We start from the raw sequence: 21,728 nt of genomic DNA, 5'->3' as shown, positions 1-21,728 counted from the left end.
CGAAATTCAGATGATTTTAACTGAAGTGCCACAGTAAGAGAAATTCTTTGCGACTGAACTCTACGGCAAAGATTCAGTGAAGTGGGTATCTTCGAGTTTTACAAATATTTGCCTATGCGATTTTCAGAAAACCGTAAATTTGCATCGCACGTGTTTTCCCTGTTCGGTAGTACGTATCAGTGTGAGCAATTTTTCGAACTACTGAAAAGGAACAAGTTCCTAGCGAGATGGAAGTTCATCTGACATTCATTCATCTGACTTCTGTTCTGAAAATCGCTAGTTCGAGCAACGTGTCACATAACAGTTGGTTGCAGAAAAAGATGTCAAGCGTCGGGAAACAATAAGTATCCACCTTTATGCTTCTACTTTTAAAAAACCACAATATTGGTAAAATTTTATGCATTTACTCACTTTTACGGCTTTTGTTCCCTTTCCTGCATTATTACTATTTGGCTATCTTATCTTGACGTACTGAGTTTGCCATGCCTGATAGGTTTCATTTACCAAATATCGGAAATATTGTTTAAATAAATAAAAGGCTTTTGAATCTTTTATGAATCCTTTTTCAGTTGGTGGTTATGCCCTCTTCATGTCCGAAACATTCCCGGAGAATTTCGACACTATTCAGATGGCACCATCCATCACTGCTGCATGTTTGTCTCCAGGGACAACAGTGCTCAACTTGTGCCCATCAGAGACTCCTGCTCCAGTCCCCATTCCACCAACGCCAACGGATGCTGAACTTACTCCTTCACCTCCATATTTTCCTCCTCCTCCATCTCCTGACGAATTAAATCTGCCATTAATGCCTGAACTCCCTGATTGCTTGACCTCCAACATTTCCTGTCCAGTTTGCGAAGGGGTTCCCATAACTCCAGAAGTGCACTGTTCTGCACAGTTAAGTAAGTATGAATGAAATTATCTTCAATTTCCTTGACAAAATCTTTCAAACAGAGTCTCTGTTACTCGACGTAAATGCACCAGTTGATAGAAAATGTCGCATAATTAGTTACTAAAATAGACGCGCTGAGCAAACCGTTAAATGCAGTTAGTGTATGTGCGGCATGGGGAGCACTCTACATATATGGTGAGCCGAAAGTCCACTCTAGAGGCTGGTGGTAGGGAAAGAGGGGTAGAAGACCTTTGGACCCTCCCCCCCGGAATGCTCTTCTTCTCGGGGGCGGAACTGAGCAAAGACGTACTATCCCCTATATGGTGACAAACGCTCTTGCCAACGGCAGGCGCAGTCATGCCTCCTTGCCACGATAAGTTTTATGGGCTTGCTCATAAGAGAAGCGAGCTTAGTCACAACAGCAACAGTTACGGTACACAGCACTATATAAAATATCCCAACAGAAAAGAAAGAAATACGTATGATTAACTCCCCCGATCACAACGGTTAGTTAAATTAAGCGAATTTCATTCCTAAGTATAAATTATGTAAATCTGATTTACGACTTATCTGTACGATATCTCAGTTAAAGGTAATTTAACAATAAATTTAAAGATAAGAGTAGTGCTAGACTACACAATTCAAATTTAAATCTAACAGGCTGACTCAGAAAATCTACATCGGCGATATACTAACTAGACGGCCAGAATGCGTAGCCGCTACTAAGATAAACAGCTGGAGAACAAAATAGCAAACATGTGCTTCACTAGAGAAATGCGCTCTGTCTAACCTTTTCGTCTTAAAAGTTTAAATACTCTCATTCGCCTTCTTAATTTGCATCCTAGCAAGGGGAAATAAGAGAATTCAGGAAGGTTCAAAAATTAAAATGCCTGTTAGTACAATTAAACAGAACCCTATAAAGTCTTTAATTATAATCTCCTAGTTTACGCTTTCCATTCTATCACTAAGAAAGAGAGCTTAATCACAGTTTCATTACGCGTAAGATAGATTAGATTTGTTACCTTCAAATATCATATATATATAAGGTATTTCTCCCGCTTTCCTAGCGTGCCTTCGTGGTGTAGTGGTTCTGCACGCTGGGCCGGTATTTCAGAGGTCCGTGGTTCGATTCCCGGCGAAGATGTTTGCTAATTTTTCCTCTCTCTTGCTTCCAAAATACCTAATGTCTCTACAGTGGCGCCTGAACTAAAAGGGTTGTGGATGATGACTCTCCACACCCAGGATTTGGCGACTAGGTCCCCTAAAACCCTAGTCGCCCTTTAAAAAGGGTAGTATATAAGGTATTTCTCCCGCTTCCCTTGCGTGCCTTCGTGGTGTAGTGGTTCTGCACGCTGGGCCGGTATTCCAGAGCTCCGTGGTTCGATTCCCGGCGAAAGCGTTTGCTAATTTTTCCTCTCTCTTGCTTTCAAAATACCTAATGTCTCTACATATAGACCAAAAAACTAAACGGCTAGAGCAATTAATTAAATCGCTATTTTTTCGTCTTATTGTCACCGAAAATAATACGAAGTAGATTAGTTAAAATTGCGGTGAAAAATTCTATGTAACCTTCATTTTTCACATAAACAGCAATTCACATTGTTATATTTTCAACGTTTTATAACATTAAAAAATATATAAATTTAACGCATTTTCTGAATTAACAAAGTAAACGGCCATTAAACTAGGTAAAGAATTTCTACATAAAACTTTGGCATGAATCCCGATAGTCTTTAATATTATGCGGTAATTACAGTGCGTCATCAGTCATCCATCATCGATATAAGGCGTTGCAAAGATGGAGGACTGAGGAGTGAGTGGGAGAGAAGAGGTGATAATCAAGGAATAGCCAATAAATGCTCGCTACCGTGGAGAAAGGATGTGGTGAGGCGCGCTTGAACGGTTCAAATGGAAACGCCATTATTCCCCATCACTTTCTGTGATAGGCTGTAAATGTTTCATTGAGAATAAGCCTTTGACTGTTTCTATTATTTAATTTTTTTAAATCATAAGTGTTTCTATTATTTACCTTTTTAAAATTATTCCTCCTAAACACGTTATATAATTTACCCATTCAAACAACCAATACAAACTGTAAAAATGTTACTGGGCGTAGAACGGTTACTTCTGGTAGTATGCTAATAACATAAAGTAGAGAGAGGTGTAAAAGAATAAATGCAAAATATAGTACTATATTAATTTTAATACTGCGTCTATACTATAAACGTAAAACATAGAAACCTTCATTTTTTAATTCAAATAAAGCATTAAAAAATAGGTAGAAAGTAAGAAAAATGCTATTTCGCAAAAATTCCTTTGCATGAAAGTAAAACAGAGAAATGAAATCATACATCGGTTGATGGGAAAGAGGGAGCAAAAATATGCGGATGAAGTCCCTGATTTCTTATAATGCATTAAAAAAGTCAATTAGATATAATTCATTGAAACAACTTGATGCAGTTTCAAAAATTTTAACGAATAAGTATATAGTATATTTTTATTTTGCATAGATTTTAAATGTATATGAGTATTTACTTATTTCTAAAACATTTCGAAACTTTATATTCCTTCCTTTCATTCTTTCTAGCAATGATGGTAAAGATGCTGAAACCTTTGATAGAAGGTAAGAATGCATTTCATTATTTTTCATTTAAATTGTTTTTCTAGCTCTGCATTTTTCAGACTGCTTCTTGTTGCTTCCCTAGTGCTAAAATCAAATATGATAGATATTATTTACTTTCAAATTGAAGCTAACTAAAACATTAAGCCCTTGTGTCTAGATATTCTCTTAGAATCCGCCTTTCTCTTGTTCTCAGTCTCCCTATACCATATTTTTCTCACCAAATATGCTGTTGTCATGTAAAGACTACTCTTTATAATATTGTTATCCCTTGCTGAACAATTACATTCGCATAAGAAAATAATAGTTTTTCTTATAAATTATATTTATTACAAGTGTAATAAATAATAGTTCTCAAGTCAAATATTCTTGCTTTCCGATGCGATTGAAAATCCTAATTCCGAATAGCTCCAATATCAGCAGAGAATTTTTATTCGCGGTCTTCATACCGTATAATTTGAAGTAATACTCAAATTTATTAATGCATATATAGAGAGAGATTATTGTATGTATATATATATAGAGAGAGAGAGAGAGATATAAAAGAATAATTACAAAGACAGTTCAAAACCTGATCCAGTTGAGCGCTGAAAGCAGCAAAAGGTGGTGGTAATAATGCAAAGTAAATTAAAATAAATAATACATTTAAAATTCATCCTATAATGATTATCCAAATCAAAATGATTATCTCCTAGGAAATGATACGCACAGATATTCGATAAGCTCACAGATATTCGACATACACACAGATATTCGACACGCTCATATATCCACGCACGTATTGTTTTTATCTTTTAAAGCAATTTATTCAGACCATGTGTATTCATTATTTATAAATTTTGAAACTTATCTCTTTGAAAACGATTTTTAACTCTAATGAAATCCTTTGACACATTTTACTTGTATAATTTAACCTCTCAGCTGCGAATACATACTAAAGCTGCTTTGGATATACAACATTTAAACGCTATTATGTGGTCTATATATTCCAATGAAAATACACCTAAATAGAATAATTAAGAAGAAGGATTTAGGATAAATTATTTGAGAAACTCTACGAAACTTGTTTAATAACCATACTGCTGTGCAGGAAATCAATTCCTCAAATATTTCTTTTCAGATCCTGACTCGAGTAACAATTGCCTCACTGGCGTTTTGAACACTTTATTTGAAGTAACTGCAGGAAAGCCAGTTCTCAAGCCAAACCTCAACATTGTCATCTCCATCCCTAAGCATTGTTACTGTCCTTTTCTAGAAAGTAAGAATCAAAATTTCGTATTTTTAGAACTGATCTCATACAGGTGTTCTAAATTATATGATAAAAACTTCAGTTTAATTTTTGGCCTTTGTCAGTGCATATTTGTCATGTGAGTTACATAATAATCACATGACAGGGATTAATTTTGAAATAACGCACCTGAAAATAAATTACTATTTTTTAGGATAGAAAAGGGAAATAATCAAATTTAAAAAAAGATTTAAAACTCTATTATAGATTAACATTAGAATTTTATTTTATTTACATATTTAGTTCAGTGATATAATTTAAAAATTATAAATATATTTTTGCGATATAGTATGTGCAACCCGATGGATAAGCGGAAAAAGAGTGTGACCATGGCAGATTTATATCAATGCGTTTTTGAAGGAAGTTAATAAGAAAGCAGTGGCGTAATTAAAACAAGAGCGGTACGCCCCGTGATGAACATTTATACGGGCAGGATTTTCCACGTGCAACAATATTGTATTGGGGCTAGTCACTTGGATTGTCGAGGAGGGAATGGAACTATTCGCCGTCAGGACACGTTTCGCCGTCAAGACATATTTTTCTTTACACGACTGTATTATATTATATTAAGTCGATTTAAATTAATAACTCTGTTTAGTTTAGTAATCTAATTTAATTTAATAAACATTTTATATAAAATAATATATAAAATGCTTTTGTGTACAGTTTTATACAAATACACCGTTACACGTGGTATATATTAATTTTAAGAGCGTAAGGTGCTGACAAGATTCCAAAGTAATCCCGTTTCCCATTCAGATTTCATAAAGATGTGAATTTCCTGCTTGTATGAATAATTTCTCAGAAATACCGATTAAAATTTCAAGAAATTTTGACGAATCATGTAAATATTGTACCCGCATAATTTTAAAATCGATAATATAACTTCTGTTATATCAAATGTTTAGCCCCAGTTCTCTTTGATACTGACATAATTTTCCAAATAACTATGTGTAATTTATATATATCTCATACATTTAAATAACTATATATATTAAAAAGAACCTTTATTAAGTATACAAAAGGTAAACAGAATTATTAAAGTAAATAAATTTAATACGAGTATAATACGACAAGATAAAATACTGTCATTTAAAGAAAAATATGTCTTGACGGCGAAACGTCTCGACAGCGAAACATACCGACGGCGAAATGGCGCTGGCGAAAGGTCCTAGATCTTGTCGGGGATTGGAAAAAAACGTGAAATTCTAAATTAGCATACGGAATAAAACTGAAAAAAAGAGCTACTTACTCCTATACTTCTTTTATTCCGCCGAAACTTTTGAATAAAAAATTACAAAAATCAACTAAATTATATATTTCAGAATTTTATTTCCATTTTGAACAGGAATGTGGAAGGTCATTCTTTTGAATTTTTGCAGTTTATTCTAAAATACGATCTCAAGAATGAATATTATAATACTACTGCAAACTTCTCTCCTCTATTTTTGCTGTAAGCAATGATAGTTGTGAGAAGTTTTTTCTAATTAAAAATCATTTAAGAAAGATTTAAGAACTATAATTGTTTATCTTGCATTTATGAAAAGTTTCTATACTATGCGTATAACACAGCAGGAAAAGAATTTTCTTTAAGATCACATACGAACAATTTAACTGATTTAATGCTGTTCCTTTCCAGCTTCTGCAATTGCATTATTGGCAGTGCAAGATCCAGTAACTCTGAGCAGTCCAATCAACCTACAGATGTCCAGTTCAGTTTCAATTCATCCACTTTCCGTCGGTGAATTCAGGTTGCCTGTGTGCGGTTCACAGACCCTCCCAAATCCCAGGACGGACCAGATACCAGCAGAAATTATCTTGGAAACAGAAGACAGCGAAGTGAAATTATCTGCTGGAATTAGCCCAACGGCATGTCCAACGTTAGATGGTTCTTGCCCCAGATGTGAAACAATGAACAGCGAGCAACTCAAAGATTTTATTTGCACCACTGACCAAGGTAAGCATTGTAATGATTGATAAATCCATAACCGGTGCAAAGCTAACCTTTGAACAGCATCAAAAGGAAATTTCGCACCCGCGATAGAGGATGTAAGAGACATTCCTTAGAGTGCCCCTTCCCTTCCGTGTAATAGAAGAGCAAGAAAACTGTATACTTATTAGTTTCATTTGCTTTCAGCAACAAATAGAAGTATCTTGGAAAATAATGCAAATTTTAATCAAACGAAATTTTTAGCGCATTGAATTTGTCAATTTATCGACTACATCCAGACTTCCGCTCATGTAACCTCCTTTGAATTTCCTTCTTTCTACGGACAGAAGGATAAAAGATCCAAATAATTCATTTTGCGAAGATGTATCAGCAAAAAACATTAATAAGGTTTGTCAGGTAGAGAAAGTAAAATGGTGAACAAATCTTATCTGTAAAGATTAAATTTCTTAAACACAAGTACAGGTAAAAGTACGGGGGTACCAGCGATGTTCCATGGATCCATTCCATGGTAATGCCCTCCCATACTAAAGCCCATAAATGTTTTTTTAAAAAAAGGAAAAGAAAAAAAAAGAAAGAAAATAATTACAAGCTTTTATAAGAATTTTCAGAGAAAGGTTAAGTAAATTAGCAACTGAAGCTTTCCAAAGGATCTAGATTTTACCTATTATGGTACAGCGTGCAATCCCACCGTACATCCCGCATCCAGTATTTATTAAAAATAATGATTTAGGACATAAAGAGATTACAATACAGCTTCAATACAATTTGAAATTCACAAATTAAATTGAACATCTGTTTTGGTGTAACAAAAATACCAAATAAACTTAATTAGTATACAGATAAACATAATGCGATAAATATAAAAATTACTGGGAACCCAATGTACTCGTAATAATGAACTGTAGTAATAATACTAAAGAGGTGTTCTTGAGGCAAGTACAGTTAATAAAATATTATTGCGGTTTATAAAAGTTCCCCAAGTGGATTCATTTTATAGATATTCACAGAATGTAAAAGTTCATAAAATTTATATAGTATGAGAACTTATACTTGACGAAAATCTAGGCCTTAGGAAGACAGTTGTTGCATAATTTTTTGAAACTGCGGATACTGATGTTTATCTTTAATTAGAAACCTTTGGAATGCTCCTATGAGATTGATTTGTAGGAATTTTGTGTTAATATCCTCAGTTAAGGGGGATAAGAAAGTGTAATGATCAGAAGTTCCCTGTGCCCCACATATGCACATGTCGGATTTTGCCATATTTTTTGCTTGCTTTTACAAATGAAGATGGGTGATAGTAGGCATCCAGACGAGCAATAATTGCCATAGAACATAGGATCGCATTCCACTCTGAGAGAGAGAAGAAAGGAAAGTAGAAACGCATCGATAAAGAAGAAGGAGACTATCAATAATTATCCGTACTAACCACTATACGATCATGGCCAAAAATTACATAATTAAACGTATACAAATTTACACTGAGAAGAAGCAACATTTTGCTTTTAACTGGTACCGAAGAAAGCGAATCAGAGCAAACGCTGTCCTTGAAAATTGCACAACATCATGGCTTCAAGTATTACCTTGATAGGTCGTCCGAAACTTCATGAATGCTATGGCGGAGTACACGTACGAGGAATTGGCAGATATTCACCCGCACATACGGTGAAGCAAAAGGAAATGGACGCGAAGCACGAAGATTGTACGAATAAGCGTTTTCCAACTCGTCGTATTTCAAGGTCATCCACCTTTTCAGTGTTGATCGAAGACTGCTAGAAACCGGCTGTTTTGCCATCTCAAAAAGCAATGCAGGTTGTTCGCAAAATGCACGAGTGCCAGAAATGGAAGAGCGAGTTTTGATGAGATTTGAAACAAAGTGTAGGAGACGTCTGTGGACTCAGCTGAAGATCTCGTGGCGAAGATTGTTGTTGCCGCGAACAAAATTAACACGACACCAGGAATCTTCGAGAAGATGCGCCAGCCGTTCCCTCGCCTTTGTCAACTGTGCAACGACACGCGTGGTTGGCACATTGAGCACTTTCTATCAGTTTTTCACTAAACAATAAATCTAACTGCGCAACTTTTGGCCTCGTTCATTCGCTTTCCCAACACTGCTATAAATTAAAGTTGGAATTCTTATAATTCTCTTTTCTGCCTCTCAGAGTGAAATGCGACCCTATGTTCTATGGTAATTATTGCTCGTCTGGATGGGTACTATCACCTCTCTTAATTCGTAAAAACAATTTAGAATCACCCTGTATATGAGTTTGGTACTGCCGATTAAGGGAGGTGCATAACTAGATGCCATGGTAGTCCCGTAAACAAAAGTCAATGTTCTATGGCTAATCGTTTTTGAGTTAAACGAGTTGCATACATGCACATACGTACGTAAATACTTAAGACGTCCCGAAAAAGATCCGTTTTGAATCCATTTTATATCCACTTTATAAACCGTTTTGGAAAAAGAGGGTTGTTTATTCTACCCGCACGTACAGATATCAAGCAAAAAAACCGATCAAATGGTTTCCGAAACGGTCAAACTAAATATTTCTGTTGAAATATGATACCCAAAATTTTTTGCGATTGCAATATTTCCTTTACTTTTTACGAGGAAGTAAAAGTAAGCAAAATCAGGAAACAATCCTCTGCGCCCAATGTTCAGCTGAACAATAAGACTTAAACTCTCTTATTGAAAATGTTTAAATATTTATAAGCTCTTAGTTACAAAACTGGTACTCAAAATTTCATTTGGAAGAAATCTGTCACAATATTTATTGTCTCAGTATTCTCTAAATGATTAGAATGATTCTCATTTATAGATAGTATTAAATGGATTCTCATTTATAGATAGTATTAATAGTATTAAATGGATGACAAAATAAGTAAGTTTCTGAAAAGTTAATGTAGTATCTTAAAGCAGATTACTCATTAATAAAAATTCTCAAACGTCACATTGGGAAGATATTTGTTGTAAAGACTTTTAGTTATGACGAAAGGCACAGTAAAATCTGCAAAAGGTTTAATAATAATTGGCGCAAAACGTTTCCGTTTCTATTAAGAATATTAATCATTTGAAGATAAAATTTCTAAAAAATGAACATTATGTACTCTTTCCAATATTAATTACGATTTTTCTTTTTTCAGCTCTTTTAATATCTGGTCTTAAATCAGCAGATGTTGGTAAGTCAATACAATTTGATTTTTTAACGTTTCAATTTATTCCTTTGTTACATTAATTATATTAACTTGCCAACAGGTCTTGTGCGTCAGACAAAGCTCTTTTATATAAATTTAATCCATATTTATAAATTTCTACGCTATAAGAGCTGAAAACATTTTCTTTTCTTTAAATGAAGCAGACTTAACTGGGTTTCAGAATATATGAAAAATGAGCGTTCAAAGCAATCAATTTAGACAAATATGTTTGTAACTAATTTAGATAGTTATTTTACAATAGTCCCTAAATTCCCCCCCCCAAGAAGAAGAAAGTAGTCAAAATACGTGTAGAATGAAAAAAAATAGAAAAAAGTATTCTATCGCAACTTTAACAGTGGAAAACAGAAACACGAGCTGGCTCATGCTGACATCTCAGAAAGAAATGGATTAACTATGGTGGACACAGTAGAAAAACTAAACGTGCTGGTAAAAATAGAGTTCATTCAGTTTTGCATTTTAAAATGATTGTTTAATATCTTAAACCCTTCTAATAAATTAATAATTAACCCTTCTAAATACTCATAGAAAAGTGCTTAGCTAAATTTTCCAGTGTAGTGAAACAAAATTGCAAAACAGTTTTAAATTTGATAGGAACTAAATAACGAAAAAAAAAAATTATGGAGATCTTTAAGATAGCGATACGTCTGTGCAATAATGATAAATTTTCAGTGGCATTTACTTAAGATTGTATTGAAAAAAGTATACATACTAGTAGAGCGAACAAATTACACCACAATATTTAAACCTAGCATCAGTTAAATAGTGTAAATTGAAGAAACTGAAATTCATAATTCATAAAATCACTTCGATGCAGTAGAAGTTCAGAAATCTGGCATCATTTTATTCAAGTCTAACAAAGCTTCGCCTACCTTCAGCCATGTGCATAAACAGATGAAAGTCTGCCCCAAAAGATTAATGCTTTCTAGGCTAGGATTATCGTATTTCAGAAAGAATATTACTATATTTTGGACATATTGAACTGCCTGGAGCTTCACATTCGGCTCTACTCGGGAGGAGGCTCCACCAGGGGCCAAAAGGTTAAGATCGCTAAATACTGGTAGTTCAACGCGGGATCGAACTCAGGCGAATGGGCTGGCTCTCATGGGTCTAATGTGAATACGAGCCATTTCCATAGAAAGTTCCCTACGAAGACATCCTTTCCCTTAGGTAGAAGATAGATGTAGTATGCTTTTCCGCATTTAAATAAACTAACTCAACTATTCGGAAGCAATATAATTGGGCATAAGATGTTACTATAACTACCACTGCTTGAGGCTGGTTGATACATTAACCGGGAGGAGGCAGGAGTGTTAGAAGCCCGAAGTGTTGTATAATTCATTCTCGGCCGGGAATGAATTATACAACAAGTTGGACAAGGAGTACAAATATCGGATTCAAGGCGGTGACCGAGAGGATAATATTGGTGAACACTGTCATTTCATCAAGAATTCGACTACATGCAGTTCTTTATTACCCTCCTCCCCCTATATGTAATGTGATTAGGAAATGTTTTCCGTAGAAGGTCTTATAAGCATCCCATCTGAAGAAAATAGTTCTCAAGTGCTTTCCAGTAAGCAATCAACTAATCTACCTAACTAAAATTTCTCAGCAAATGTTCTTCCATATTCAAGTTACTTCAAATTTCAGATGCAGAGCGATCTAAAATAGTTATCTGCATAATATTTTATGTTTTCTCTGATCTGCATAATATTTTCTGTTTTCTCTATGGTTCTTATTAGGAGTACGCGAAGACCAAAAAATAACTTCACTCTTTCATTGTTGAAGCTACTGCTTTGTATATAATCATATTTTTGAGTCAGGCTGGCAAATAATTAGAAATGCAACGTGAATGCTCATGGCTAAACTTGATGTCATCCTATGAACAAACGTGTAAGACATTTAAACAAAGGTTTGTAGAAGAATGAAGCAAGTAGCTTACCGTTGTTTGTGAGCTAGAAACTATCTTAAGGCGTCAGTATACATCTTCAGTGTATGATGTCAGGATAGTGTTAGGGTCTGGAAGTTGTGGACTGAAGATAATCAAAAGAATTTAAACTCTGACAATGAATCAAGAAAGGTGCTGAGAACACGGGATGATAGAGCAACAACTTTGCACGGCAGTGACTAACCATTCATCTTCTTTTGGAGTTTTAGCACGGCACTGGAGTCATAACACTGTGTCAAGCATTCCTTTGTGGAGGGATTCTTTCCTCCTGAACAATCGATGGATTAGGTTACAATGAAGGCATGAATATGGACAATGAAGTGAAGAGCAACAGGTGGCGTTTCCTTACATGTCCTTTCCTTAATATGGTAAAGAATGATGGATGCATACCTATTAGACTGAACACCGCATTTTAACGTTCAGCTGACACGGATCATTGATCTGGACGAAGCAAAATTTCATTACTCTTTCTCAGGGCTCAATTTCTTAATTAGAAGTAATGGAGCCCTATTGAAGAATGTGAGGAACGAAGAGAAAAATGAATAAATAAAATAACTAAAAATTAAAGTAATTTATGAATTAACCTTAAATTTTAAAAAATATAAAGATATATATAGAAATGTGATAAATTAAATAATTAATTTTAAATAATTAAATAAAAATATTATCCGACCTTGTCTTACTTGGGGCTCCGACTGGAATTAAAATTCCACTCCAAAGATAAGAAGCAGCTCAGCCGATCTCCGTCTGAATTTAAGCCCTGACTATATGATTAATGTACTATTTTCAAGGGATGACAAATACAAAAACCATTCTTATTTTGCAGCACACCAATGAAAACAGATAAAACAATTAAAGCGTCATTAAGGAAAATAGTGAGAATTCCAGACACAGTATGAGGATATGGAAAGAAGTTTTAACAGAAAAGTGTAGCTTTGAAAATAAAGAGGAAGAGTCCAAGACTTTCTGATCACAATGCCCTTTCGATATGATTCTAGTCATGGAGCAGAAAATTTCCCTGAATACGTTTCGATAACAAAGCGAGAATAAACGTAAAGACTCCTCTGTACAAGTGACAGTAGTGGTCCTTGCATTTGGTTACATTGTTCAAAAATTCTACAGGAGCTTTGCTGTAGGAGTCATTAAAGTGGCACCTGCACGATTAGTGGCTCACTTAGTACTTTCAGGAACGAAAAATGTACCCGCTCTCATAAATTCATTGCACATCCTAGAAAATAAGTCTTTGATATGTGGGAGGAGGATATCTTTTCTTAAAGGTTTCAACTTCTGTGCGAGAGAAAGACAGGCTAGCATTCAGAAGTTAGAATAGAATTGTTACGGGATACATTTATTATTACAATAAAACTTGACTACTGAAATTGCAATTCGTTTACATAAAAGAAGTGCCGGAGCCCTTTTATTTAGGGATCCGATGCGCTTCAGCTAAAATTATGATTTTTCTAAAAAATTGAGAAGTACCAGAGCCAAGCCCTAGTGGGCTCGAGCACAATTTAAGCTTTGATCTTGCTTGCATCAACATCATGGCAGGACAGTCATATTAGTGTAGACGTATAAACTGATAATAATTGAAAGAGTCTGTTGAGTCAATTAGGTTATTTTGAAGCAGGAGACATGAAGAATGAGCAATGCCCTTGCCGGAGCTTGAACTCTGGGCCTCTCGAATACACGTCGAGTATACTTCCAATTACAACACGAAGGCCGGCTGGAAGAAGGGAGAAGATACCTTGTAAATCTGAGAGCGCGTCTATACGCAGAGATAAGAGGTCGTATGAATTTTGCTCCCACATTTTGCTTCACGGTGAACGGAATATTCAGCCTTACAAGAGATTTTTTTGTATCTGCAGTTACAGCAAAGCACTAGGACTTCAGTAGTGTAAGTTTCATCATTATTCAGTGATTATTTAATTAATTTTCTAAGTATTACTGTTCCGGCCTGTGTTCCTGACCGTTGTTACTTTAACACAGTAACGCGGTTACCCGACCCTCCTTCCTTCTGCTGATAAGAAAAAGGAACTTTAGCATTCTCCCCTCCTCTCAGTCTCGGACACAGGCAGCGCAGGGGTGCGCTTGTAATCGAATACTACTCTAAATCCACCCCTTCCAAATTGCTTTTTTTTTTCTTTTTTTTTTCTTCAAAACAAGAAGGAAAAGATTGTCAACCGCCATCTTTGGCCACATAAGAGTAGTAATCATCTTACGACTGTCAGTGTATTTGATTTTTTTTTATTAGTACTACACATCATTCGTGCCAAGTGCGTGTTTGCATTCAGCTCAAGCAGCATTTTCCTCTATTAGTGCTACAGTGCAATTCCTCATCAAGTTCATATCTGTGAAAGTGTGTGCATTGCTTAATGCAATTTCTCATCCAAGTTCATATCTGTGAAAATGTGTGCATTGCTTATTTTGAAAGAAATTTTAACGCTTACGAAGTATTTACCTCTTACATACCCCAGTCCGAACTAGTGCTATAGCACATACTCAATATATGTAAAGAAGATTTTTGAAATTTCACCATACATCTCCTTATTCATTATTAATACCGGAAGTTTGTGCATCGTGTTCTCGCAGTACGGTACATACTTTATCGGCAGTGTATGCGATTTGATTGTACATCTCCTCATTCAAGTTTAATGCTACGAAGAGCTCCAGTATTAATCATATTATTCAGTGCTTTGATATAGTGCGTATGAATATTATTCAGTACTTACTTAGTGCAGTGAAAAGTGCGTGTATTGTGCTCAAGTATTCATCTTTTCTTCATCAAGCTCGTAATTTTTATTCAGTGCTTACCGTGAGTGTGTGCATACGTTATTGCTCTTTCTTTTTCTTTTTTTAATCTTTTCTTTCATAGTGCTACAGCGCAAACTCAATATTTATGCAAGATAATTTATTTGTGAGATATCTTCATTCATCTCCTAATCAAATTTTCAGTGCTGTGAAAGTATAGTGTTTTTGCAGTTATCTCATCTTATAGTGCTATAGTGCATACTTTATTGTCAGTTTATGCGATTTGATTGCGCATCTTCTCCTTCGAGTTTAGTCCTAGAAAGTGTGTGCATCGTGTTCTAATAGTCATTTTGTTATTATTCAGTGATGTGTAATAGTGTGCGTGATTATCAGTGCTTACTTAGAAGTAAGGAGTGCTTACTTAGAACTGTTTAGTATATAAGGTTAAAGTGTGTGCGTCACATTTTTTTTAAAACAAATATATATATATATATTTTCCTCTTATAGTGCTACAGCCCATACTCAATATACAAGAAAGTCTATTAGCTTATGAGGTTTCATTATACATCACCTCATCCACATTAGTGCCGTGAAAGTGCACACATTGTGTTCTCGCAACTATCTAATCTATTATTGCTACGGTACATGCTTAGTACTCTAGCCCAAGTGCATGCGATCTGATCGTGCATCTCCTCATTCAAGTTTAGCGTCGTGAAGTGTGTTCATTGTGTTCCGCTACCTTTCCTTACACTGCTATCGCGTAAACTGAGTATTCCTGGAATATTGCAGGTGCATGTGTATCCATCATTCATCTCATCATTCGTTTTTTATGCTCTGAAAGCATCTTCATTGTGTTCTCTTACTTACTATGCCTTCGGATACTCCCTCATCACCAGCCGACACGGAGCATAATATTCAACATTCTCCTCCTTCTGTTAAAGGTGCTGCTAGCACATCGACACCTAACTCCAGGTTGGAAGCAATCAACCACATCTGTAACCAACTCCAGTTATTCATCTTACAAGCAAAGGAATCTCGCAGACTAAACGCTTCTGAAAGAAAGCAATTTACATCTTTTGTGAACACCGTTCGCATAACGTTAACGGAACAAGAGGTTTATCTCGCCCAGCTACAGGGACAAGTCTTGGCTCTACAACAACAGCAACTCGCACACAGTTTACAGCCATCTCCCGAGAATCCTCAACATTCCGAGTCTTTTCAAGCAGTGGAATCCTCAGCCCCAGAAGAACAGTCCACAAAAGAATATTCCTTCACTGAGGTGACACGAAAGAAGCGGAAAACTTCTCCACCTTCAAGATCTTCTCCAGTTCTATCGGAGCACGTTCTATTATTAAGGTCAAAGAACTCCACACGGACACCCGAAGGGATTAAAGCTCAACTTTTGGCAGATTTGAAACCCTCCCAGCCAGGGATCACTTTAGTGCAAATTCGGCCGACGAGGTCCAGAGAGCTTCTCATCCGGTGTCGAGAAAAAGCTCACCTGCTACGCCTGAAACAGGCAATCGAGGACAGGCCAGCACTACTAGAGACACTTGAATTTCAGGAGCCCAAGCCAAGAAGGGAAAGTGTAATTGTTTTTGGAGTACCTGAGAATCTAGGAAAAGAAGATCTAACAGCAGCACTTGTAGACCAACTGCCCAATTTCAATCCCAGTGCTTTTCAAATACGAGCAAGCCGTTCCGGGCAAAGCGGAAGGAAAAACTGGGTGATAGACATAGACCCTAAGTCAGCAGAACACCTAGTTAAGCTAGACCGTCTTTTAGTGGGTTTTGAGTCTTGTCCTCTCCGTCCGTACATTAGGATCATACGCTGTTACAACTGCCAGGAGTTCGGTCACTATAGCAGAAACTGTAAAAACGCTCCAGTTTGCGCGAAGTGTGGTAACAGCCACCCGACGCAGGAGTGTAGCTCGGAAAAAGTGAGTTGCACTAATTGCTGCAGTAGTAATTCTGAAAAGGGGACCTCTTTCAGCACAGATCACCCAGCTACTTCAAGTTCCTGCCCAGTGTATGGAGCCCATTTCGAGAGTCTGAGAAGGACCACTGCAAAGAACTAAACCAAGATGACACTAAACAAACATATAGCAGGTCTTTGATTTTTACAGTGTAACTTGCAGAAGTGCTATGCAGCAACCATAAATACGCTGCAAGTAATGACACATACTGCTGCCAATGTCGGAATCTTCCAAGAGCCATACGTTTACAACGGAGTGATTCCTAGTGTTCCAACACACAGCAGAACGTTTCTCTCGAAGAATCAGCTAGCTGCGATTATTTACAGTGGCCCTCTCTCCCCTCTCCTAATGAAAATCACAGAGCATACAGTCTCCATCAGACTAGACACTAGTAATTGCAGCATTGATATTATTGCTGTGTATCTACCCCCGAGCGAAGATATTACCTCTCTATTAGAGGAACTTAATTCTAACCTTCTAACTGGGGCATCACACTGTATCATAGCAGGAGACTCTAACGCCACCAGTCAACTATGGGGTGCTGACTCGAAGAACCGAAGGGGAATTGCGGTACTCGAATTCTTGGACAGTAAGCATTTCATTGTCATCAACGCTCAGGACTCACCGCCTACCTTTGAAACATCTAGAGCTCGAGGGTGGCCAGATCTAACAATATCAACTCCCAATACAACTCCGTACATACAAGATTGGACAGTGAGTGACCTGCCGTCACTCAGTGATCACAAAATTATTACTTACAGGCTGGATACTCCTATAGACTACATAATAAAGAAAAGATTCAAAACGGCATTTGGAGGACATTCCGTTTTACGGGAACACATTCGAGCGCACGTAGAGAAATTTATCAAAGATTTCAACAACTGCCAGGACAGAAACTCCTTAGATAATCTCTACGACTTACTAGTTACAAAAAATAGTGCAAGCCGCCCACAAAGCATATCGTTTGAAATCTGTAAAGGCAAAACACTCGATATCCTGGTGGTCACCAGAGCTTAACACAGAGAGGAGCAGAGTTCGAGCACTTCGCAGAAAAGCACAATCCACGGTAGATCCATATCTACGGCAACTCAAAATGATAACATACAATAAAGCCAGAGCTTTATATAAAAGAAAAATTAAAGAGGCCAAGTTAATCTCATGGAGAACTTACTGTAGTAATGTCACTAAAGCCTTTGGACCTACTCAAAAGATAGCATGTAACAAGGTGTTTCGTCCTACGACCCTTTCGCCTATGGTGAATAGCACTGCCTCTCCAACATCGAAGTAATCAGTGAGATCATAAATGCAGTTTTTCCTGATGATGATGAAGAGGATTTCTTAGAGGAGCAAGAGGAAGCGAGAAAAACCTACAGTATGAAATTTCGCCAAGTTACCAGAAGAGACGAACTCCCTCCTACGCAAATGGAAGTGGATAACATCATACGTACTCTGGCACCCAAAAAAGCTCCAGGTCCGGATGGAATTGATAATATCATCATTAGAGAGATACACCGGGAATTCCCAAAACTATTCCTAGCGGTCATTTCAGCTTGCTGGAAACATCAGTACTTTCCTAAAAATATGAAGATGGCAGAAGTGGCGTTATTCCTAAAATCAGGCAAAACTCCGGCAGAACCTACATCTTACAGGCCAGTCTGTCTACTGCCAGCGCTCGGTAAGGTATTGGAAAGAGTAATTCTTTACAGATTGGACTTCTTCCTGCAAAGGAACAACGCCCTGCATCCTAACCAATATGGATTCCGAATGGGCAACTCAACTGAACATGCCATGAAAGACTTAATGGCCACTATCAAACAGAACAAGGATAACAATTTGCACTCACTGGCAATAGCCATTGACATCAAGGGAGCCTTTGACTCCCTTTGGTGGCCAGACGTAATAAATTTGCTGCACAACATGGCGTGCCCAACAGCCATTATTACCATCCTTCGCTCGTACCTTCAAGATCTAAGTGTACAAGTAACATCAGACAGCGGCATTTATGTCAAAAATGTCTTTAGAGGATGCCTACAGGGGTCATGCCTTGGACCAACACTGTGAAATATAGTGGCAAACTCGGCATTTCGTCAGTTTGAGAGCGTAGAATACGCTCGAATCATAGCCTATGCGGACGATTTTATGCTAGTTGTGGCAGGAAGGAGTAACCTCGAAATGAGATCTCAATACTGTCTTGATCTGTTCTCCCAATGGGCCAGAGCACATAAGCTTCAGATTTCGGCAGAGAAAACTAAAGCTTTGCTCATAGGACGCAGCAGGCAGCTAAGACGCAACCCAAGCATTAAACTCCATGGGATACCGGTAAAATGTTTCCCCTAATTGAAATATCTTGGGCTATTACTCGACAACAGACTTTCTTGGATGCCACATGTCAGGAATCTTAAGACTCGAATTAGCATCCTAAGCAACAACATGAGACGCATGACTTCACATAAATGGGGTATCTCATCTAAGCTACTAAAAATTTGGCATAGAACCATTACAGAAAGAGTAATAACTTATGGAGCAGCAATCTGGGGTGGCGAACTTACCTCTCATATGAAAAGATCCCTGCTCTCTATTCAGAGACAGCAGCTACTTCAAGTATGCAGGGCCTACCGTACCACGTCAACACTAGACCTACAACAACTAGCAGGAATTCCTTCCCTAGATTTGATAGTAGAAAGGGAGGCAGCTATCGTAAGGGTTATCAGGCTGGGTCAAACTTCAACACTCTGGGGTCATAGTTATCACCACTCGGACTACGAGGAGCAAAACAACTGCAATAACTTTCATCCAGCAGCTTTTAATCTCTCTGACGGTATCAGTATAAACGACCAACCAATTCAGAGGTACAGTAATAACCTTTTCACAGATGGCTCCAAAACTGAGAACGGCACGGGCAGCGCCTTCTGTAGACTAGAAAATGGCTATCAGTGCTGCAATTAGATATGCGAACACATGTCAACAGGAGAAATTCTCCATACTCAGTGATTCTGCATCAAGTCTGACGGCTATCGCAAGTCAAAACAGCCGGAGTCCATTGGTATACAGAATTCAGAAACAGCTTCTGACAATGCCTATTTCGCAAAGACCCACTTTAAAATGGGTTCCCGCTCACACAGGGATTCAAGGCAATGAAGCCGCTGACCTACTGGCCAAGCAGGCAGCCAACTGTACGGATATATTAGAAAGACCAACTAAACTTCCTTGGTCTCATATTAAGCGAACAACTTTGACAAGTCTGCTACAAAATTGGCAAAGTAGATGGACAGAGGCAGAGGTAGGACGAAGGACATTTCGCTTACTGCCAAAAGTTAACATGGAAATAAAGACCCACTGTGCTAGCCTAACACAGTTCTTGACAGGTCATGGACCATTCCCAGTATACCTGAACAGATTCAGACTTAGGGATACTCCTTTCTGCGAATGCGGAGAGGAAGGCTACACGGACCATTATTACTTCCATTATGTACATACAAGAACCTGGCACTTGAAGAAACCAGCGGACTGTGCCTGGGCAATGTGGACGACTAACACACTCAAAAACAGAATAGCCCTTGATAAAATAGAGAAAATCTCAGAACACTGCCTAAGCAGAAACAACCGTGGATAATATTATAATGTTTCAAAAGTTCAGAACTTAAAGCAGATAACCAGAATAACGCTTAGTGCCTTGCAGTTAACAATATGTAAAAACTGTTATTAGTTTATAATATTCAACCTTGTTACTCTGGAGTCTTTCCCGCCGTGATGGTATATAATTCCGTTTGGTTCATGTCCGTGGTCGGAAGCCATCGTAGCGGTGCACTCACTCACTCACCTTGTAAATCTGTCATCCGAAAATGAACCAAGAAACGTGACGATCATTAACGCCTTATTTCAGTACGCAATTTTGAGCATATTACTGGAGAACGACAAGCATGTTATTAAGTGGTGTGACTGCTTTTTATAGTAATCTCGACTATTATAAATTGTGGGTATTATCAACAAAAACACTAAATCAGCGAAACCGTAGACTGATTATACCTTAAGTGTTCTCCAACAAACGGGGTAATCAGCTACATGTTGCTCTACATGTCTAAAGCTCCTTCAAACACAGAACATATTACTTTTCTGTGATTTAACTCCATTCACCAGAAATGTCGTCTATTGAACATGCATGGAATATGAATACCTGGCGAATGGCCCATCATTCTTCTCCTACAATCACTCTTAATGAACTGTGCAGTCCATTCGAAGTAGCTTATAAGGAAGATTTTCAGGAGCAAAAGCCTTTTTAATTCGATGTCATTCCACATAAAATCTGTTTTACCACTGTTGGCAACTTCTCAAAATACTGAACTTATGTGAGTGGCACAGTTGTATTGGTCTGACAGTTTAATCGCTTTTTTATATCTTAGTTACATGTGGCATAAATTTCTTTTTAATTCGTTAATTCCTTTGAGGTGTAGCAACTTTCACAAAAATGATTACAGCTTGACCAGTGACTAGATGCTATGACGCAAAAACACACGTTTCTTTATATGAAAATTTTCTGTATGCAACTAATTATTTTCTATCAACTCCATTACTAGCACATATGAATTCATTTTTTAGGCAACAAAACTGATACTGATTTTTCCTTGAGCAGAAAATCTAGTCCAAATGATTGTTGAATTCTCATCTAACTAATGGATCTTTGTAATGAGCTCGGAATCTTAAATCATTAAGTATGAACGACACTCAACTCAACCATCTAGATTTAATTTCTCATTATCAAACAATACTTCATACACACTCATGAGCACAAGAGTAAGAATGACACAGAAAATGTATATGCAATTTTTTGAAATACCAATTTCGTTAAGCTCTATTCTCAGTGATAAAAAGGGCTGGCTGCATGAATATTTTTCTTTTCTGCAGCGTATAATATAAATGCAGGCCATTTTCCTTTAGAATGTCCTCCGCGAAAGTTTTTTTCCCTTAAGTAGAGAGCCGTCGTGTGCTTTGCCATTGCCAAATAATCAAATCCAATCCGTATACGTTAATATCAGTATAGGTGGTTTTCATCAAATCAGTGAAGCTGCAGTTTTTAAATTACTATTCAAATATTT

At 37.1% G+C, this 21,728-nt stretch overlaps 1 protein-coding gene across 5 annotated transcripts in view; it reads left to right on the top strand.

The window, feature by feature from the left end:
- Positions 1-21,728, top strand: part of LOC118197130 (uncharacterized) — a 135,818-nt gene that overhangs the window by 92,559 nt on the left and 21,531 nt on the right. For all 5 annotated transcript variants that reach the window (XM_085815753.1, XM_085815752.1, XM_085815751.1 and 2 more), the window contains 5 exons: positions 570-902; positions 3,480-3,515; positions 4,633-4,770; positions 6,440-6,757; positions 9,896-9,931. In XM_085815753.1, coding sequence (XP_085671879.1) covers positions 570-902; positions 3,480-3,515; positions 4,633-4,770; positions 6,440-6,757; positions 9,896-9,931 — 861 coding nt within the window. The remainder of the gene's footprint in view (positions 1-569; positions 903-3,479; positions 3,516-4,632; positions 4,771-6,439; positions 6,758-9,895; positions 9,932-21,728) is intronic.

The sequence above is a fragment of the Stegodyphus dumicola genome, chromosome 4 (assembly GCF_044657685.1).
Source record: "Stegodyphus dumicola isolate Sdum_Otavi_A_Nest chromosome 4, ASM4465768v1".
Taxonomy (NCBI): Eukaryota; Metazoa; Arthropoda; class Arachnida; order Araneae; family Eresidae; genus Stegodyphus; species Stegodyphus dumicola.
This window is presented reverse-complemented; position numbering and strand designations above follow the sequence as displayed.